This window comes from Podarcis vaucheri (assembly GCF_965113315.1).
Source record: "Podarcis vaucheri genome assembly, chromosome: 2".
Lineage (NCBI taxonomy): Eukaryota > Metazoa > Chordata > Lepidosauria > Squamata > Lacertidae > Podarcis > Podarcis vaucheri.
The window spans coordinates 91,040,441-91,060,084 of NC_138760.1; the positions used below are offsets into that span (position 1 = coordinate 91,040,441).

Consider the following 19,644-nt stretch of genomic DNA (forward strand, 5'->3'; position numbering starts at 1 on the left):
TTCCTCACTGTGAGAAGTGAGGTTACAGGGAACCAGGCAGAGGGCCTTCTTGGTAGTGGTGCCCGCCCTGTGGAACGTTCTCCCATCAGATGTCAAGGAAATAAACAACTACTTGACTTTTAGAAAACATCTGAAGGCACCCCTGTTTAGGGAATTTTTTAATGTCTGATGTTTTTAATGTTCTGTTGGGAGCTGCTCAGAGTGGCTGGGGAGGCCCCACCAGATGGGCAGGGTATAAGTAATTAATAGTAAAAACAAAAAAATATTATATCTGGACAGGGCTGGGGCAGGGCAGCAGCAAAGCCACATGGGTGCACTGGAGGGACTAATCTGAAGCCCCTTCCGATGGACTGGCATGTCCTCAAGATCACTGCTGCCCTGCCTCAACACTATCTAAGATCCGTCGCAATGACATGGCTGTATGGAGGGTGACTGCACCTCTGTTCATGACAAGTAAGTTTGCTTGTTTGATTTTTGAAAAAAACAACAACATATATGTGATGAAACATTGGAAGGCCAGGAGGGGTACACTCTGCAGGGTTGGGTTACCAGTATAGCAATTGGCCCCTTTAGCAGGGGGGTGGAGGGTGTAAGTATCTCAGACTTGGAGACACAGCTCTGTATTCTGCTGTGGAGATCATGAACCCTAAGGCCAGCCCAGTTGGGAAGAGTGTTGTCTTTTATTTCAGCAGGATCCGGGGTCTGACTTCAGACTTGGCTCGCAGGGAATCGTGGTCTAGCTTGATAGGGCCTGGCATATAGTGCGTGTGGGCAAGCAATTAAATTGCTAATGCTCGTAGGTAATCCTGCATCTGGTGTGGTCTCAGGCTGAGCAGGAGCTGCAAATTTAGTAGGCTCGCCCGGAGCTGTGGCCAAGGCCTAGTCATGCAGAGTGGGCCCATTAATAATGTTCACTTTAAATCAGTTTAGATTAACCAGTGTCATATCTGTCAGGGATGGTGAGCTGTGAGAGTTTGTTGCTCTTATGAACATTGATTTAGATTAAGTATCTCCCTTGCTTTTTTTCCCTTTGGCCTTATTATGCTGATATAATTAAAGTTCCAATATTTTCTGGTTTGTGGCAATGCAGAGTCTGGGACAGACGCCGCACTCGTATTAATCTTTATTAAATGGGAATGTATTTCTCAGAATAGAGGACAACAGCTAATCTTGCCTATCCCCAAATATGCTATCGATGTGGAGATGCTGTAGAGTCAATGTGAGAGAGGAAGGCTTCAGAGATCTGTGCTCTGTGCTTTGCTAGGAAACCTGATTTATAAGGAGCCTGGCATATTCTCCCCCACCTCCCCCACTAAGCATTTGGGAGAGCTGAAACGCCAGGATAATGGTCTTTGTTTAAAGGAATGCTTTGCAGACCTGTGGAATGAAGATTTGGCTTTGGCTGCAAAAGAAGTGCCCTTTTGAACCAAACAGTTGTAGAACTTCACCCTAATGGCCATGTGGACTATAGCAGGTGCACCTGCACCTGCATGTCAGGTGGTTTTGAGTTCTAGAACTCAAACCACCTGACATGAAGGTTGATTCTGTCACATCAGTTCATCTGTCTGTGCAGAATGGAGAGAGCTAGTTCAGGGCAACAAATCAAAAGATGTGTTGGCGAGGATCATTAGCGTGCTCCCATGCCAACCCCTCCCCTGAAAGGATACTGTTTGACTGTCCTTTGGCACCCATCCATTCTGACAGGACAACTGCAGGAGATGGACAGGATAATTAACTGTGCCCCCCTCCCTGCACATATTTTCATGATGATGAGATTGTGTTCTCTTTGGGTTATTCTGGGACTGGGTGTGTGAGCTTATGGAAACTAAAGGCTGCTGGCTCTGGATAAGGCTATCAGCAGGAAGGAGATCCATGAGCTTCTATCACAAGGCTTCTGCCAGATTTCTAGTTCCTGGCCAGCTACATTCCACCCACACACCCAAGCTCTTCATTTGCAATCCTGCACAAGCTAAATTTTCAGTCCGACTCATGCCAGCACTTGTATTTGACCATCGGACACTTGTAGGAGCCTCAGCTGTCTCTTGTTCTGATATAGTCCGACAGATGGACAGACACATTTGGTGCTGCATATTGGGTATAAGTAATTACCTGTTTGTATGGGTGATTCAGGGTTGCATTGCCTGCTGCCTGATCTTGGCAGAGATCTCACAATAGCCAGAGCAAAAGATCACCTCAAAATTACTAGCTCAGGGGTTCCCAGCAGAGAGCTTCCTTTCCTAAAGCTACCTGTGTTGTTGCTAAACTTTCCTAACTTTAATGATCCAGGTCCCAAGTATTCCAATCCTCTAACCACTAAGGAGGAAAAATAAATGAACTGAGGATGTTGTCTCATGGGTAGGTGGAAGATGACAGCTACCACCAAAGCAGCATGGTCTCGATCCAAAATACACTGGTTTTGCTTCTATAATGGAAATATGCACAGTGTTCTCCTTTGGGGAACTGAGGAAATATTGTGTTGATCTGGTACTGCTAATACTGTAAGGAACTGCTTTGCTATAACTGTTCATTGCCAATCGTTTTCTAGAAAATGCTGTCAGTTGGATAAATAGAATATATACACTATAAAAGTTATGGGGTAAAGGACCCCTGACAGTTACGTCCAGTCACAAACGACTCTGGGGTTGTGGTGCTCATCTCTCTTTAATGGCCGAGGGAGCCGGGTCAGGTGGCCAGCATGACTAAGCCGCTTCTGGCGAAACCAGCTGTTTACCTTCCCACCGGAGCGGTACCTATTTATCTACTTGCACTTTGACGTGTTTTCGAACTGCTAGGTTGGCAGAAGCTGGGACCGAGCAACAGGAGCTCACCCCGTCACGGGGATTCAAACCGCCAACCTGATCGGCAAGCCCTAGGCTCAGTGGTTTAGACCACAGCGCCACCCACATCCCTATATACACTATAGGGACAAGCATATCCAAAGCTCCATAGATTTTTTAGAAGCAGAACTGGATTGATGCTTGTCAGTGGTCAGACCAGGTCATCATCCCAGGACCTTTTGCTGCCTGAAGTGAAGGACAAGATGGCAACCTCCCCATTCCACATAAAGAAGTTAACCAGACTGGCAGCTGAATCTTCTTCCACTGCATCCTCCAACTGAGTAGGCTGCATCACTCTGCTTAATGATAGGACTGGCCCTCCTGGCTGAGCTGAGCTGCAGGCGGTCATTGAGTAGTAGTGGGATCAGGCATCAGAGCTTGGGGATAGAAAAAGGCCAGAGCATGTCAGGACAGTCATTGAAAAGGCAAAGGCCTAGCCTGAAGAGAAAGCTGGTGAGGAGAGCTAATGGGCAGCCTGGGTGGAAGGAGCCACTCCCAAGAGCCAGAAATCCTTTACTGCCTGAGGAAATACTCTAACCCAGCTTCCCCAACCTGGTGCCCTCCATATATTTTGGATATAGAACTTCCAGTGGGAGTTGTTGTGGGAGTTGTAGTCCCAAACATCTGGAGGCACAAGGCTGGCAAAGGCTGCTCTAACCTGTAGTCAGTGGCTTACTCCATGTGGCAACACTGCAGAAAGCTATCAATTCCAGGTTCCAGCCCCAGCAGTTCCTGATATCAGCTCTTCAAGAGCCAGCAAGAAAGTTGTGCCTTGTTTGTACATGCCAATTATTTCAAACGGTGGCATATATGGAATTGCCCAATTTTTAAACGATGAAGAGACTATTCTAGTTTGTTTGCCTCCGGTGAACATTTCCGTCCTCTGTTTCTATCCTTCCTTCATAAAGGGTTTATCTCTCTGCTTCTTTGTTGAACGAGAAGTGGGCCTTTTCTCTACTTATGATCACTAAAGGTCTTCTGCAATCATGTTGTTTTAAGTTTTTTAAAAATCATTTTTTGGAGCTACGAGATACCTCTGTGCACAGCCATATTGTGCTGGTTCACCCCTCCCTCCTTGATAAATTGTTGCTTGTGTATGATAAATATGGTAAAACTTGGGGGTGACTGCTACTCATTCAATCAGAACAAGCCACAAATTACTGGGTAGTGTAGAGTCTTAATTTCTTGTTATTTCCGTGTGGTTTCGAAACGGCATAGTAATGAACCACAAAGTGTATCGTCTGGGTAAGCCCTTGGACAGATGTCATTGGGGCTAATACTATTTTCTCAATCCCCCAGCCGGCTCACTTCAACAAAGAATGATCTTCCCTTCTTGTCATAAGCTCGTGTTTACATTGCTGCCGTGTGTAGCATTGGCTCCTTTGCTCCACCTCGGAACGGCTGAATCTCAATGGTGAGGAAAGTGGTTTCCCTTTGTTTGGGAGCTGTTGGGATCAGAGTCGCTGGGTTCATGGAGAGATGATTCCATATCAATCGCCTTTCAGATCTGCTGAAGCCCTGAGCGCCCCACCAAGAGACTTGGCTGAGCAGTGATAGCTGAGCTTCCCTATGAAATGCTTCCTGCTGTTGTCTGAAAGTACAGCCTCTGTTATCCCCACCTGCGTTGTCTTGGATGCTCTATCTGAGCCCTGCTGGGGTCTTGGGGCAGGGACCAAAACAAAGTGCTTATTTTATGAATGGGAAACACCAAGTGCCTGAACCTTGAAATGCACATGGATCTGCCATGGTCCAGTGCAAAAGTCCACGTGGAGAGAGGGGGCAGGCAGGCAGCCAGGCAGGCAGATAATGGTTGCTGAACCTTTGCTTCCACTACATCCAAATCCTATACCCTGCTTCTGATGGTGGCAAGAGTTTCTTAAGGCAATGCATAAGCTGGAGATGATGCAGAGTTGTGTGCTGCTTCTGGTTTTTCTGTGTTTTTGAATTTTGGTAATGGAGGTGGTAGCCTTCACCTTGAAAATCAAATACATTCTGGGTCCATGGTAATAAACATTCATTACAAAATGTGACAAAATGGAGGTCCTGCACAACAAACCATCTCCCCTCAAATGCTGGACTTTTGTGATAAGGGGAAATGCACTGTGAAGTGTTGGACAACACTTGCTTGACATTGTCTAATCTCCCTGCAAACAAAGCAGGATGAATGCTCAGCAAGCAGGTCATCTACAAGGGTCCTACCACTACAATTGTGCAACCTGAATTTGCCAGCGTGTGATTGAATCCCGCCCCAAAATAGTGACGTTCTGAAACCACCCTCAGTTTTTAATAAAGCAGCAAAGTTAAGAAACAGATTGTGTTGGGAAGGAAGGGAATGCCAGGGCTGATTCAAAATAACATTTCCTCCACGCATAAATATCTGCGGAACTGACTCACCCCATCTCTTCCAGCAGGTGTCAGCGCAGAGCACAGAACGGTAGCATGGGGATGGACAAGTAGAGAGGAAGGGAGGGGGGCTTTGAAATGCAGTACCATAAAAAAGCCCTCCTTTTGCACTGCTTCTCAGCACCCTGTGAGCCCCGTAGAACTGGGAAGGGTTCCCCTGAAAAGGCTGCAAAGTGTGTTTCAGGCAGATAAGTCTTTGCCTTTGAAGTATGGCAGCAAACTAAAGCGCCTCCCTCTTGTTGTTGCTGCCAGCCACTGAGAATTAATCACAGCCACATACAGATAAGAGTACAAAGCAACACAGAGCATTGTGCCAGAGAGAGAGAGGCAGGCAGGCAGGCAGGCAGGCAGAGGCAAGCAAGAATGAGAGACATGTGGTGGGGTGGACCCAGGGAAAGGAAGGACGGATCCAGAGTAGGAAGGTCAGGAGGAACAGAATTTGGCAGGCAGGCAGGAGGTGCGAGTCCTATTCGGAGTCCTCCGGCAGTGTGGAAATGCTGGCAAACTGTTCTGACTCTCTTTCCTTTGTACTTTGTATCTGTTTGCTTGATGCAGCTCTCATTTTAGGGAACATTCTATCTTTGACTCCATAGAGCAGAAATACAAATTTGTGGTCTTTGGGAGCTCTTTCTCTCTCTCTCTTTCTGTGTAGGATATATATACAGTGGTACCTCGGGTTAAGTACTTAATTCGTTCCAGAGGTCCGTTCTTAACCTGAAACTGTTCTTAACCTGAAGCACCACTTTAGCTAATGGGGCCTCCTGCTGCTGTGCCGCCGGAGCACAATTTCTGTTCTCATCCTGAAAAAAGTTCTTAACCTGAGGTACTATTTCTGGGTTAGTGGAGTCTGTAACCTGAAGTGTATGTATCCTGAAGTGTATGTAACCCGAGGTACCACTGTATATGCCTTCCACTCAAGGACTGTGGGGGTAACGTGTTTAGGCCTACACATTGGCAGTGCGCAAAGCCAAAGTCAGCTGTAGATGAGATCAGAAGCAAACGTGGGCAGGACCACATCTTCTCTCTCTCCTCACCCCCTGTTCTTACCTGCTCAGGAGGCTGCCAGGGGAGATATAGATTGGTCTTGCTAAGGGACTGAACTGACTGCTTCCAGAGGGCTTCCCACCCACCCCTTCTTCTATTGCTCCATCCATTTAGGCCATTTGCCCCATTTCCACCCTCCTTTCCCTCAGGGCTCCCCCGACCCACATGAAATTATGTTGAGGGTTGCATGAATTTAAGCTAACAGCTGCAGTTTGAGCATTGCTGATTTTTTACTTTTGCAACTTGCCATATTTGGCAGGTGTGTTTGCTATCTTCAGACAGAGCTTGTGTTTATGACCATGTTATATATCTGCGGAGAGCCCAATAAAGCATGTAAACACCATTATTGAAGGAATATCGAGTCTGCAGCATCAGGTGGGTGGTTGGGGAGTCAGGAAATGCCAATAATAAGTTTACTTGTGTATTTAGCTTCCTTGTGTATAGGGCTGCCATCTGATCATCTTTTCCAAAATGACATAGGAAGTTTGTAATGCAGCCAAGAGATAGTAGGCAATAACAGCAGGGACAAAGGGCTAAAATCTTTTTATCCGGCATAAAATAATTGATCTGTTGAATTACAGTTCAGTGGAGTCTCAACACAGTGGGAAGTGGGTCAAGTTGTTGTCCTTTCAGAATATGAACCTGATGGAATTGTTCAATTATCCATGAATATGCGAGTGGTAAATAGCAGCATCAAACAAAAGAATAGTATTTGCTGCCAGTGATTTACCTAACCATTTGGGGCAGATTGGCCACTAGCCACCATCTATTTGCGGCAGGAAGCTCTGGATACAGATACCAGTTCATGGGAGGGCTTTCTTTTCTTGGCAAGTCTGTTTGTTTAGTTGCTATAGTCTGGAAAGATTCACATTTAAGATTGAAAGTCACAGGACAATCCTATGCATGTTACTGAGAAGTAAGTCCCACAGATTTTAATGGGTCTTACAGGCAGTCAAGATTGCAATCCTGGATGCACTTACTTGGAAGTAAGTTCTTCATAACATGTACAGGATTGCATTGTGCAGTCTACTTGATGCTATAGAGGTGTCCATGCTAATATCACTTCTGAACATGAGTCATTCTCCAGTTTCTAGCCTTCACAGGTGTTTATTGTACTTTGCCAGCTGTGCTAGTTGGCAGAACTGTCTGTGGCTGACGGGAGTTGTTGTTTGGAACATCTGGAAGGTACCGGGTTGGAAAAGCTGGTCCACAGTAACACCTATTCATCCTTTTGCAAGTTCCATCCTGAGTTTCTGAACTTCCCAAAGGTGATTTGTGCTTTTGTTAGCTGATGCTTGGGAATTTTTCTTTATGAGATAGCACCTCTTGTGGAGCAGGTTGCTTGTGTCTGATGGTTAGCCAACGCCGAACTGAATTTTTTCCCTGTACAAGGGGATGGTGTCTGACTTCCTTCAGAGCAGCACTAACATTATGATGACCTCTTTTTATTGGGGTGAGTCAGGCCCTTTTACTGATGGTTTGTATCTATTTTAATAGGTGCGTTGTTTTTAACACAGAAGGTTTTCACCTTTATCACTGCTTATTGTACAGCTCTTACAATTTCTTTGTTGAGTTGTGTGTTTTTGTTTTTCTCATAATAAGCCATGTTGCATGTCATGTGAGCAGCGGTGAGGATGTCTTTTTGTGTGCTCTTCCTTGGGAAGGAGTATTACTTGTGGGTCAGCACTTCATTACCCATGTTATGCAATCACTCTGCAACTCACTGTTTGCTACTCCAGACTTGACCTAGTTTACATGATTTTCCCCGGGTTTCATTTGTAGGCCATCTTAAGAGTCCATTCTGTTTTCTGAATCCTCCTGCTGTATGTCTGGGACACATTTAAGTCAAGTGTGTTCCCATAAGCTCAAGATTTCTAATTTGGAAAGAAGTCCAGAGCTACAAGTAAAGAAACCAGAAAATTGTTTGCATGGAAGAATAATAATTTGAATGCTAAGTGAGGAAAGAATTAAGTAGCTATTTACACATGGCATCAGAATGATCTTTTTGCACCTGTGTTCTAGGTGTGTAAATGAAAACTCCATGCTACTCAGTTGTGTAACCTGGTTTTAAAGAGTTTTTCCCTTTTATAAATATCAGGGTTGAATTTTCTTCCTGTGTTCTTCTGCAATGCAGCTGACAAAGCTACTGCTCAAGTATGGGCTACACCTATGGTTAATAAATCACTGAGGATGCTCATCAGTGGCCAGGATGTTTAAGCCAGGAACACATTATCTTCTTATCTCCTGTTTTTATATTGTTGTATATTCTCTAACCATGTTACATTTTAAGATTCTTCCCTGAATAATCCAGCCTAGTGCTGTGACTGACTTACATGAGGTGGAGTGAATATGAGCAGAATTCTCAATGAGAAATTAGCTAGAGTAATTATTAGTATTTGAGTAATTATCAGCATCAGGATAAGGAGAAAGGTTAATAAGGGGTTTTTTTTGGTAAATGTTTATTCCCCTGGGTGGAAGTGTGGAATGGAGGGCAGGAAGAAGGATGTTTCTTAGGAGTGTTGCTCTGATTTACAGATACCCTTCTTCACATCTCATGCCTCTGTACCTTCCCACACCTGGTGGGAGATGGGGTGTGGAAGAACCTAGATGGATAGGACTCCTTCACAGTGCCACTGCGCCTTAATAGCTGCTTGGTTTCAAAGAAGGATCAAGAAACTGTCAAATTCCAGCTGTGTTAGAGTCCTACCCTGCTTCAAGCAGGTGAAGGTGGAACAGTCCTGAAGAGGTGTGAGCTGTAAGTCATTTACTGCATCTCATCCCATGCTTCTGGTACTGAATTTGGTGTATATATATATCCTTCTCAAATGCATTGTAGTTCCCTGTTCCTTCCTCTGCTTAAAAGGCCTGTTTCCTTAGTTTTCTACTGAAAGTGTTTTTGCCTACACTGCAAATGAAGTTCTAGGAGATAAAACCAGAATTCCCTCTGGGACAATAGAAAAGAGACCAAAACTGTTAACACATTGTGGCAGGTGTGCCCACTCCTCTACGAATGCCTGGAGGATAGCAAATACGAAGTGTGGCAAAAGCATCTACAGCTGTCCTTAACACTTTAACGAAAACAAAGAACAAGAAGCATCTTGTCCATGGGTTTTTGTAATCTGATTCCTTGAGCAGGAGCAGCTTGCACAGGGCATATTTGTTGGTGCACTTACCATGCCAGAAGTCTTCTGTTTTTCCTGCACAAGACACTCGGTCCCCACCATATCTAGCTTTCTTTTCTTTTCTTCTTTTTGGAAGTATAGAGGTGCAGACTTGCAAACAGCCATTCACTTTTTCCCTACAGCAAGTAAGAATCATTGCTGCACAACCAGTTAGAGCAGGGGTCTGCAACCTGCGGCTCCGGAGCTGCATGCGGCTCTTTTACACCTTTGCCGCGGCTCCGGGGTGGATACTAGCGAGGGGAGGAGGTGCATTGTGTGCCCTGACACTCCCCACTGTGGTGGGCGCTGTACTGGCTGTGACGTCGCATGGGGGCGGTGCGTGCGTTAGTCACGCACTGTCCCGATGTCACCTTCCCGCCCGCTGTCAGATCGGAGGGCAGTGGCGCGCATGCTTTAAATGTCACAATGGTTTTGCGGCTCCCAGTTTTTTCCCCCTTCGGAAATGGGTCCAAGTGGCTCTTTTTGTCTTAAAGGTTGCAGACTCCTGAGTTAGAGCAACTCTGTACAATAATGAAATCTTGATGACCATGTTGCAAAAGCATCATGTTTGCTGTTTGGTTGTTGCCACTATTGCATGATGATAAACATGCACCTGATAGTATGCATTGACAGTTCTATGACCCTATGAAACCACAGGAACACAGGAAGCTGCTTCATGCTGAGTCAAACTATTGGTCCCTCTAGCTTAGCACTGTGTACATAGACTGGCAGCAGCTCTCCAGGGTTTCAGAATGGGATCTCTTCCAGGCTTACCTGAAGATGCTGGGGATTGAGCCTGGGACCTTTTGCATGCATAGCAGATACTCTGCTGCTGAGCAACAACCTTTCTATCTGGCCCTGTTTGTTTTTCCAACTTTCTTACCTGGGCAATTACAAACTTCCTGTGAAAGTAATTACTCTTAAAGGGTATTTCTGTCATAGCATGGGTCTCTATACACACCCCAGGGCTCTGCAGTAAAACCCACCCCCCGCAGATGTTGGCTTTGTTCTAGTGGGAAAAAATCTGAATAAATCAGAATATTACCATGGTAGCCAAACTCAAGTCCAAATGTGGCCTAATGCCACTCTAAAGTGCAGAGTTTGCTCATCTCGCTTTATTGGCCGAGGGAGCTGGCATACAGCTTCTGGGTCATGTGGCCAGCATGACTAAGCCGCTTCTGGCAAACCAGAGCAGCGCATGGAAATGCCATTTACCTTCCCGCCAGAGCAGTTCCTATTTATCTACTTGCACTTTGACGTGTTTTCGAACTGCCAGATTGGCAGGAGCAGGGACCAAGAAATGGGAGCTCACCCCGTCGCGGGGATTTGAACTGCCAACCTTCTGATCAGCGAGTCCTAGGCTCTGTGGTTTAACCCACAGTGCCACCCGCGTCCCTACAGAAGAGGTACCTAAGCTTGAAAAATAAGTGTCTGTTTCTGGGATGTCCCACACACCCAGGGCTTGGAAAGTTTGTTTCAAAAAGTAACTAGTTATAGTTCAAAAAAACAAAAAGCAAAAAAACCACAACTCCAAAAACCCCTCCTCTCCCCTAATTGCACTTGATGTTTGTCCCTTTGCAAAATAGATTAGTTCAGTTCACATTCAGTCCAGATTCATCCAAATAATCCTTGGTAAGTTTATTCAGCATTTAGAAAGTTACAAGCTTCTGAGCTGAAGTGTAAGATACAAAAACCAAGAAACTAAGAAAAGACACACATAGTGAAATGTGAGTTGTATATAACACGCCCTCCCCCCCAGTTATTCTCGTTCAGCTTTCAGGCCCAAAGAGTCTGTAAAGAGGGTTTTTTAATAAATAAAAAATCTAAGGGAGGAGCCACCTTTTCTCACCCTTTTCTCAGGCTTTAGACTGAACTAGAAATTGTTCAAGTTCTATCCCAATATGAACTTAATTAATGTACACTTCACACAGGCAATTATGGGAACTGCTTTCAGATGCAGTTCAGAGATTTTTGAACTAATTCAGTGAATGTCATTAAAACAGAACTACCGTATTTTTCGCTCTATAAGATGCACCAGACCACAAGATGCACCCAGTTTTTGGAGGAGGAAAACAAGAAAAAAAATATTCTGAATCTCAGAAGCCAGAACAGCAAGGGGGATCGCTGCTCAGTGAAAGCAGCAATCCCTCTTGCTGTTCTGGCTTCTGGGATAGCTGCGCAGCCTGCATTCGCTCCATAAAATGCACACACATTTCCCCTTACTTTTTAGGAGGGAAAAAGTGAGTCTTATAGAGCAAAAAATATGGTAGTTCCTACTAAGCACTGAGTACACCGCATGTCAGCTCACATCCATCATATTTGTATTCTGCTTGGGGATCAATGTGACACAGATGGAGTTCCCTCCCTGTACCCTCAGAACAGTCTTCTGAGGAAGGTTAAGCTGAGAGAGACTGTGGTTGACCTAAGATCACCCAGTCAGCTTCACGGCTGATCAGGGATTTGAGCCCAGCTCCAAACACAGCATGCTATCTTGTGTGCCACCCTAGCTCTGATAGCTGCTTCATTGATGCCGTTGTACAGGCTTTTATGTTTTGCTATTGGAGATCTCATCCACTTACCTAGCACTACATAGCGGATTAATATAATTGTAGAATTACCCCAGTAGTTAAATGTTACTGCTGGAATGACTTAACACACCCACAGATCGATTTCAAAACTAGGGTAAGAGTGTATTGATCGGTTGTGCTGTGAATACAGCCCATAAAATGACCGGAAGGGTGCATTCGACATGACAGTGCATCTTAGGTGAAATTGTTGCCATGTTGAAGAAAAGAAGAGCCTATATCCAGCTTCTCACAGGTAGTGCCTGTAGCTGAAAAAGCCACCAATTACAGTCCCAGATAATAACAAGTATGAAATAGGTATAATAATGTATTTTTAGCAAACCAGTGGGTTTTTATAGAAGTGTCAATGTTTAGAGTTGTAATGAGTTCCTTATTAGATATAATGGACTCTATAACTGATGTGGCTAACGTGGACCTACAGTTGTGGACTTCGGCTCCCATCAACTCTAGCCAGCAGGACCAGTGGTGAGGGATGGTGGGAGTTGTAGTAGTCCAGGTACCTCTGGAGGGCACAGGATAGCTACCCTTTTCAGAATGAGAGACAGAAGTGAGCTACAGTGGAGAGAAAGTCAAACTTGGACCAGGGGGAACTGGGTTCAAATCTCCACTCAGCCACAAGGCTCAATGGTTGAACTTGGTCAGTCTTAATCTTCTTTTGGCCACAACTGAATACTTTTTGAACTCTGAAGGTGTGTTGGGCTTGGGATGGAACATACCTTCAGAAACAGGCTCCATCTCTTATGTTCTACTCCTGATTTCTTCAGTGGACCAAGGAGAGCTTCTTAGTTGTGCCCCCAAGTATCTTCAAGACATCAGCTCACATGCAGAGAGTCAACTCCACAACAACATTCCCCTTGGAGTACTGCTAAAGCTTGGAATCTAAGCACTTTCTTTTTGGACTAGGGCAACTTTGTGTTACACATGTAAGCTACTTTGGATGTTTTAATAGAAAAGTGGTATGTATGTAAATACAGACAAGAATCTTTCGGAAGTATTCATAAGGCTTTTCATTTGGGCTGGTTTTGGATGTTTTGTGTGGGTGTTTATATTAGTTGTATCTGTTTTATATATTCTCTGTTCGTATACGTATATGTAATGTTCCTGGCACAGAGTCTTCGGAATTGGAGAGGCTTAAAAAAAGAAAAAAGATAAATCTCAGTTGCATGTACAAAGCGAGGTTGATTGCTAATGCAGATATTCTAGTAACTTCAGGTAGTGGCCTATTGACAAAGCTTTTAGCATTCAAATAGAAATAATTGACCAGCAGGGGGTTACAGACTCTTGTAATGACCTATATTTGATATGCAGGAGAAAGAGCTTGCGGAATCAATGGAAGCTCCCCTTTCAGGGCCTTGGATTTCAGGCTAACTCAAAGACTCCTACATGTTACAATAGAAGCATGTGTTTAAAATGTAGCATATATCTGCTTGCTTCTGTCCTGTGCTCTGTGGCACAGCTTCCTTTCACTGTGTCTGCACGGTGGGAAACATGCAGCAGGGAGACAGGTCAATAGCGGCTCCCTGCTGTATGTTTGTGTGGTATACATGCAGTGAAAAAGAGCAGGTATGCCTGCCTCCTCTTGCAAGGATGGTGTACTGAGGGAGGGAGGGACAGGCCCCTAGGAAGGATGAGGAGGGAGCTGTTGGCAACAAGGAACTCCTAGAGAGGGGCCTGTGAGTGAAATAGTGATTTTAGTCAACCTGAGGGTCAGGCCCATCCATGGACTGTACTTTTTAGCACAGTAATTGGAGGGACCATTGCAGGACTTCCAGCAGGAATTGGCAGCTGCAGAGAAGCATTCCAGTGCTTCCCTCCATTTTTGCTGTGCAGCTGTCAGGGCTCCTCACAATTGCACCTGCATTCCTGGACACCTTCACCACAGGCACAGGCCCCGTTCCCTGTAGGGGGCCAACCTCCCCACGTCTCTGCCTCTGCCTGTCAGCCTTCCTTAGCTCAGGGGTGTCTCTCTTAATCAAATACATTTGTTTTGTAAAACTGACTAAAAATAATCTGGGGCTGGTGTGTGCTGGATGTTGGCGGTGAATCAAAGGCGCCGCTCTAATTAAACGGGCCCCAGTTTGTTTGTGAGCCGCATACATTTCCATGCTAATCAGCCACACGCCAGGATCCTGCCTCCTAAGCCCCACTTCCTTTGCCTGATTGAAAAGTATGCAAATGGACGGATGGAGTCTATTTATTGCAACGAGGGAAATGAAGCTGCAATGCGCGCTGTGGGGCTTTATTTGGGGACTAGGGTGGGGAAGTGCTTTGGTTGGGGGCGGGTTGTGAAGATGAAGGATGTCCCAGTTACTAAACATTGCCAGTGGAACTAGAGGGAACAAAATGAATTACTCATTTCCCATTAAGTAATAGCATAGCCAAGCACAATTTTGTTATTGTTTTTATGTGGCTTTGAATCTGTCACTTAGACTTTTCTCCACAATTTACCTACTACTACTGAAATCCAGTGGGAATGAATGGAAGGCTCTCTGACCGAGGCCCTCTGTGCTTTCACTTCCAAATCAGTAGACTATTCCCCTATATGGGGACACCATGGGAAATCTCCAAGAATGGGAACTACATGGAGGGAAAAGTCAGGAGGTGGAGCTTGGTCAGGGCCTAAAACTATTGTTGTCTGTTGGACATTTGATGGGTGCTGTGTGGAAAGTGTTGCTTTCTATGTCTGGGGAACTAGAACTGCTATTTTCCTGGTTCCACTTCAGCTTTACAGACAGGTTTGTTTTCTGTAATGTAATGTGCTGGGTCCATCTTTTGGAGCGAGATTGAGGGTGATGGGTGCAGAATGAAGAATTCCCACTCTTACTGCCAAATGTTGCACTTGCCTGACAGAAAGAATGGAGAAGCGGCTTCAGTACCAGGCGCAAGAGACAATGGTAGGATTTGGTGCGAATTTTATGTGCCCACATTTGGTTATCCAGGAAGCTGATAGGGTGAAATATTTTCTGCTTTCCTATACACCTCTCTCTGTGTAGGAAAGTACTTACGACATGCATCGCCCAGAAACATATAAAAGACGAACTGCATTTCTAGAGTCTGTTGGTAACTCACGTTAGCCACTGCTAGCATGGAAGATCAATATCTCCTAATTTGTTACCCTCCAGACATTTTGGACTATCAGACTCAGCCAGCACGAGCAGATTGTGGGAATTGTAGTCCAAAACATTCTAGAGGTTAGTGGGAAAGTTGTGGTATATTATTATCACTTTAACTATACAGTGGTACCTCGGGTTAAGAACTGAATTCGTTCTGGAGGTCTGTTTTTAACCTGAAACTGTTCTTAACCTGAGGTACCACTTTAGCTAATAGGGCCTCCCGCTGCTGCCACGCTGTCGGAGCACGATTTCTGTTCTCATCCTGAAGCAAAGTTCTTAACCCGAGGTACTATTTCTGGGTTAGCGGAGTCTGTAACCTGAAGCGTCTGTAACCCGAGGTACCACTGTATGTCATAGAATTAGATAGGTCCAAAAGGCCCCTGAGTCTAGTTTCTTGCTGTGAGATAGGACTAGGTTACTGACCATTCCCCTCACAGTTTAACTTACACAAGTTTGGCCATAAGTGTGTCACAAGCAGATACTTTCTGGGCAAGTAAATGACTCATGCTCAGCAGCCAGGTGGCAGTTTAGAGAATTAACCCTATTGTATTTCCTCCCTGCCGTGGGTTGGCTATGACCCTGGGGTGCCTTTTTAATGTGGTTATGGCTTCTATAGTGAAAGCAAGGTCTTTAGGATAAGCTTTATTGTCACTGTGAGTGGTAATGGGATTAGAGCATTTACTATATCCCTTGCCTAGAAAAAGGGTGCTGGTTTACCTTCTCTTCTGTTATGAAATACAGGCTATGGGGAGGCGGAACATGGGTCCTTGATCATAAAACAAAGGTGATTATATGTGTTAACTCTCCACTAATGTTACATTAAATGCACTATGCCGTTGATACTTAGGGAAAGTGTGCTAGGCTATAAGCTTTTTGATGCTCCACCTTTTTTCCACACCAGAGAACATTTTAAGAATGGCACAATTGCTAGGTTGCTGGGAAAGTTCAGCAGGGGAGAAATGCTGAACAAAACAAAGCTTAAATAATCCAGGTGTGTGACAAATGGGGTTGTAATAGCTGTCCTGCAAGTGCGTGGAGAGAGTTAATGTTAAGATGAGCAAAACATTGCATACAATGACCACATGACAAATAAGCAAGGTTGTGATGATTGTGTTCATACAGATATTTGGCAATATTTCTGTAGTAGCACATTAGGTGGGATGAAGTTCCCAGTAGATTAAACTCTTCCTCCACCTAGTGCTCTCCCAGTCTAGATATGTAATGGAAGGCTCACCCCAGTTAAAACAGAGCTTTGTGTTTCATCTCCTCTGCAATGCCTGTGTGGCTGCCACTATTTCTCTGCACACCCCATACCAGCCATTTGCACTTTCTTTGGAGCTATTAACACATTATCCAGAAGTCCCCTGCTTCATTTAAAGTTCATTAGATTTAATTGAAGAGCATTAATGTGCACTGAAGTGCATAATGTAGTTTTATTTTAAATGGAAACCAGGTGGAGCTATTTCTTGTCCTAACTCTTTCTGAAGGAGTAGTTTGATTAATGAACGGAGGCAAAATAAAAATAAAAATAAGGCAGCTTGGATAAGGGTTCTAAAGCAGCAAGGGGATTGGAAGGGGCTTTTGTTGGCTGGAAAGATTAGGTTGATGGTTCATTATTTCCCCTTAAATAAAATATTTAGAAAAATGGGTTTCTGTTTTGGAGAATCATCCTGACCAGGGGTAGGCAACCTAAGGCGCCGGGGGCCAGATGCGGCCCAATTGCCTTCTCAATCCAGCCCACGGACGTTCTGGGAATCAGTGTGTTTTTACATGAGTAGAATGTGTCCTTTTATTTAAAAATTATTTCTGGGGCATAGGAATTCGTTCATTCCTCCCCCCTCAAAATATAGTCTGGCCCACCACATGGTCTGAGGGACGGTGGATCGGCCCACAGCTGAAAAAAGTTGCTGACCCCTGATCCTGACTCTGCATTTCCTTCTCTGCTTCTACCTGTGGCAGCCAAAACATGTTGTTGGGATGGGGCTATTGGGATTCCCATTGGGCTGATATATCAAACATCAGCCCATGACTTTGGCCTAGTTGGAAGTCATGAAGTTTTAGGGAACATGGTGGTGGTTGACAGGGTAAGGGCTGACTATCATATACTGTATACCTAAAGCTCCTCATAGGTTTTTCTTTCTTTCTGTTCCCCCACCAGCTAGCTATTGGTGTGTATTGGCACATTATTCCTTTGCCACCCAACAAATGTCTCCCATCTTGATGATACTAGGCATCATAACAGCAAATGCTAACGCTGCCACCTTTTCTTTCAGATCCTTGTGGACCCTGCCAATCCCATTGGACGTTCAGCATTGCAGTATGAGAATGTCATAGCCCATGATGGCAGCTCCATCCTGCGGGACTTAGTGCTCAGCCCTGATCTCCAGTACCTCTATGCTATGACTGAGAAACAGGTAAGAACTTGAGTTTGTCCACTGCTGGCCCTTTTACGTGATTTTAAGCTTAGCAGTAATGAGGCACAGCTCTTTCTCTATGCATAGTACATCTGTGTGATATTTCTCCAGCACAGTGTGAGGCAGGACTGTCAGATTCTCAGAGCAACCAAATAAAAATACTTTCTTCGAATACATCACTCCCTTTATTAGTACAGTTCTGATTAGATGTCGAGCTCATGGAGTGATCATGGAGCTCATTGCAATAAAAGTGCTTGTGTGAGTGATGGGCTACACCTTTACTTGATTCAACACCAGAGCGACAGCTCTCCTGAGGGCTCCTTTTTAATGAACAAGCAGATTCCATCATCTGATGGGTGACAGCTTAGGCAGAACTCTGTGTGCGTTGAGTTTCAGCACGCCCTGCAAATGGACAGAATCAGCCAAATGTGCAAGTGTGTTAAAGCTCAGTGTGCGCTGCCAGCCATCATACGATTGCATATGGTACAGGTGGTCACCACAAGCAAGGGCCGTGGCTGGTCATGAAAAGGGGCTCTTGGTCCACTCATTTTAACTCCGCAAGAAACTTCTCTGCTGTTTCTATGGCAGCACAGTGCAAGTGCTGTACTTTGCCATTTCCCCCACCAACAACTAAAGACCCAAACTCAGCTTTCCTCATTAAACATTGCCAAAGTTGGTATGGTGTGCATTAGTCACGAAAACATTTGTATTATCAGTTTAAGCTGCTTAATCCTTCTTGGGCTGCTGTGCATATTATTAGTTACCCTTTTCCAGAATAACTAATAATATATACTGAGTGTCCGATGCCAAAATTATTATTTTTCTCTGTTTTCTTAGTCAATATAATTATCTCATGAATGTAATGTTCAAACTTGGCAGGACAGTAGCAGACCAGTCACATATAAAGTGAGATCTCATCCTTAGAGTAAGTAATACATGGGTGAGGGAAACTTAAGCCTCTCCATGCCTACCACTCCATAGAATCATAGAGTTGGAAGAGACCACAAGGGCCATCGAGTCCAACCCCCTGCCAAGCAGGAAACACCATCAGAGCACTCCTGACATATGGTTGTCAAGCCTCTGCTTAAAGACCTCCAAAGAAGGAGACTCCACCACACTCCTTGGCAGCAAATTCCACCGTCGAACAGCTCTTACTGTCAGGAAGTTCTTCCTAATGTTTAGGTGGAATCTTCTTTCTTGTAGTTTGGCTCCATTGCTCCGTGTCCGCTTCTCTGGAGCAGCAGAAAACAACCTTTCTCCCTCCTCTATGTGACATCCTTTTATATATTTGAACATGGCTATCATATCACCCCTTAACCTCCTCTTCTCCAGGCTAAACATGCCCAGCTCCCTTAGCCGTTCCTCATAAGGCATCGTTTCCAGGCCTTTGACCATTTTGGTTGCCCTCCTCTGGACACGTTCCAGTTTGTCAGTGTCCTTCTTGAATTGTGGTGCCCAGAACTGGACACAGTACTCCAGGTGTGGTCTGACCAGAGCAGAATACAGTGGCACTATTACTTCCCTTGATCTAGATGCTATACTCCTATTGATGCAGCCCAGAATTGCATTGGCTTTTTTAGCTGCCGCGTCACACTGTTGGCTCATGTCAAGTTTGTGGTCAACCAAGACTCCTAGATCCTTTTCACATGTACTGCTCTCAAGCCAGGTGTCACCCATCTTGTATTTGTGCTTCTCATTTTTTTTGCCCAAGTGCAATACTTTACATTTCTCCCTGTTAAAATTCATCTTGTTTATTTTTGCCCAGTTCTCTAATCTGTCAAGGTCATTTTGAAGTGTGATCCTGTCCTCTGGGGTGTTAGCCACCCCTCCCAGTTTGGTGTCATCTGCAAATTTGATCAGGATGCCCTTGAGTCCATCATCCAAGTCGTTGATAAAGATGTTGAATAAGACCGGGCCCAAGACAGAACCCTGTGGCACCCCACTAGTCACTCTTCTCCAGGATGAAGAGGAACCATTGATGAGCACCCTTTGGGTTCGGTCAGTCAGCCAGTTACAAATCCACTGAGTGGTAGCATAGTCAAGACCGCATTTTACCAGCTTCTTTACAAGAATATCATGGGGCACCT

The 19,644-nt window shown here is 44.8% G+C and overlaps 1 protein-coding gene across 4 annotated transcripts in view; it reads left to right on the forward strand.

Annotated features, from left to right (window-relative positions):
* The window catches only part of PLXNA1 (plexin A1), a 343,514-nt gene that overhangs the window by 149,768 nt on the left and 174,102 nt on the right, over positions 1-19,644 (forward strand). For all 4 annotated transcript variants that reach the window (XM_082209182.1, XM_082209180.1, XM_082209183.1 and 1 more), the window contains exon 4: positions 17,417-17,557. In XM_082209182.1, coding sequence (XP_082065308.1) covers positions 17,417-17,557 — 141 coding nt within the window. The remainder of the gene's footprint in view (positions 1-17,416; positions 17,558-19,644) is intronic.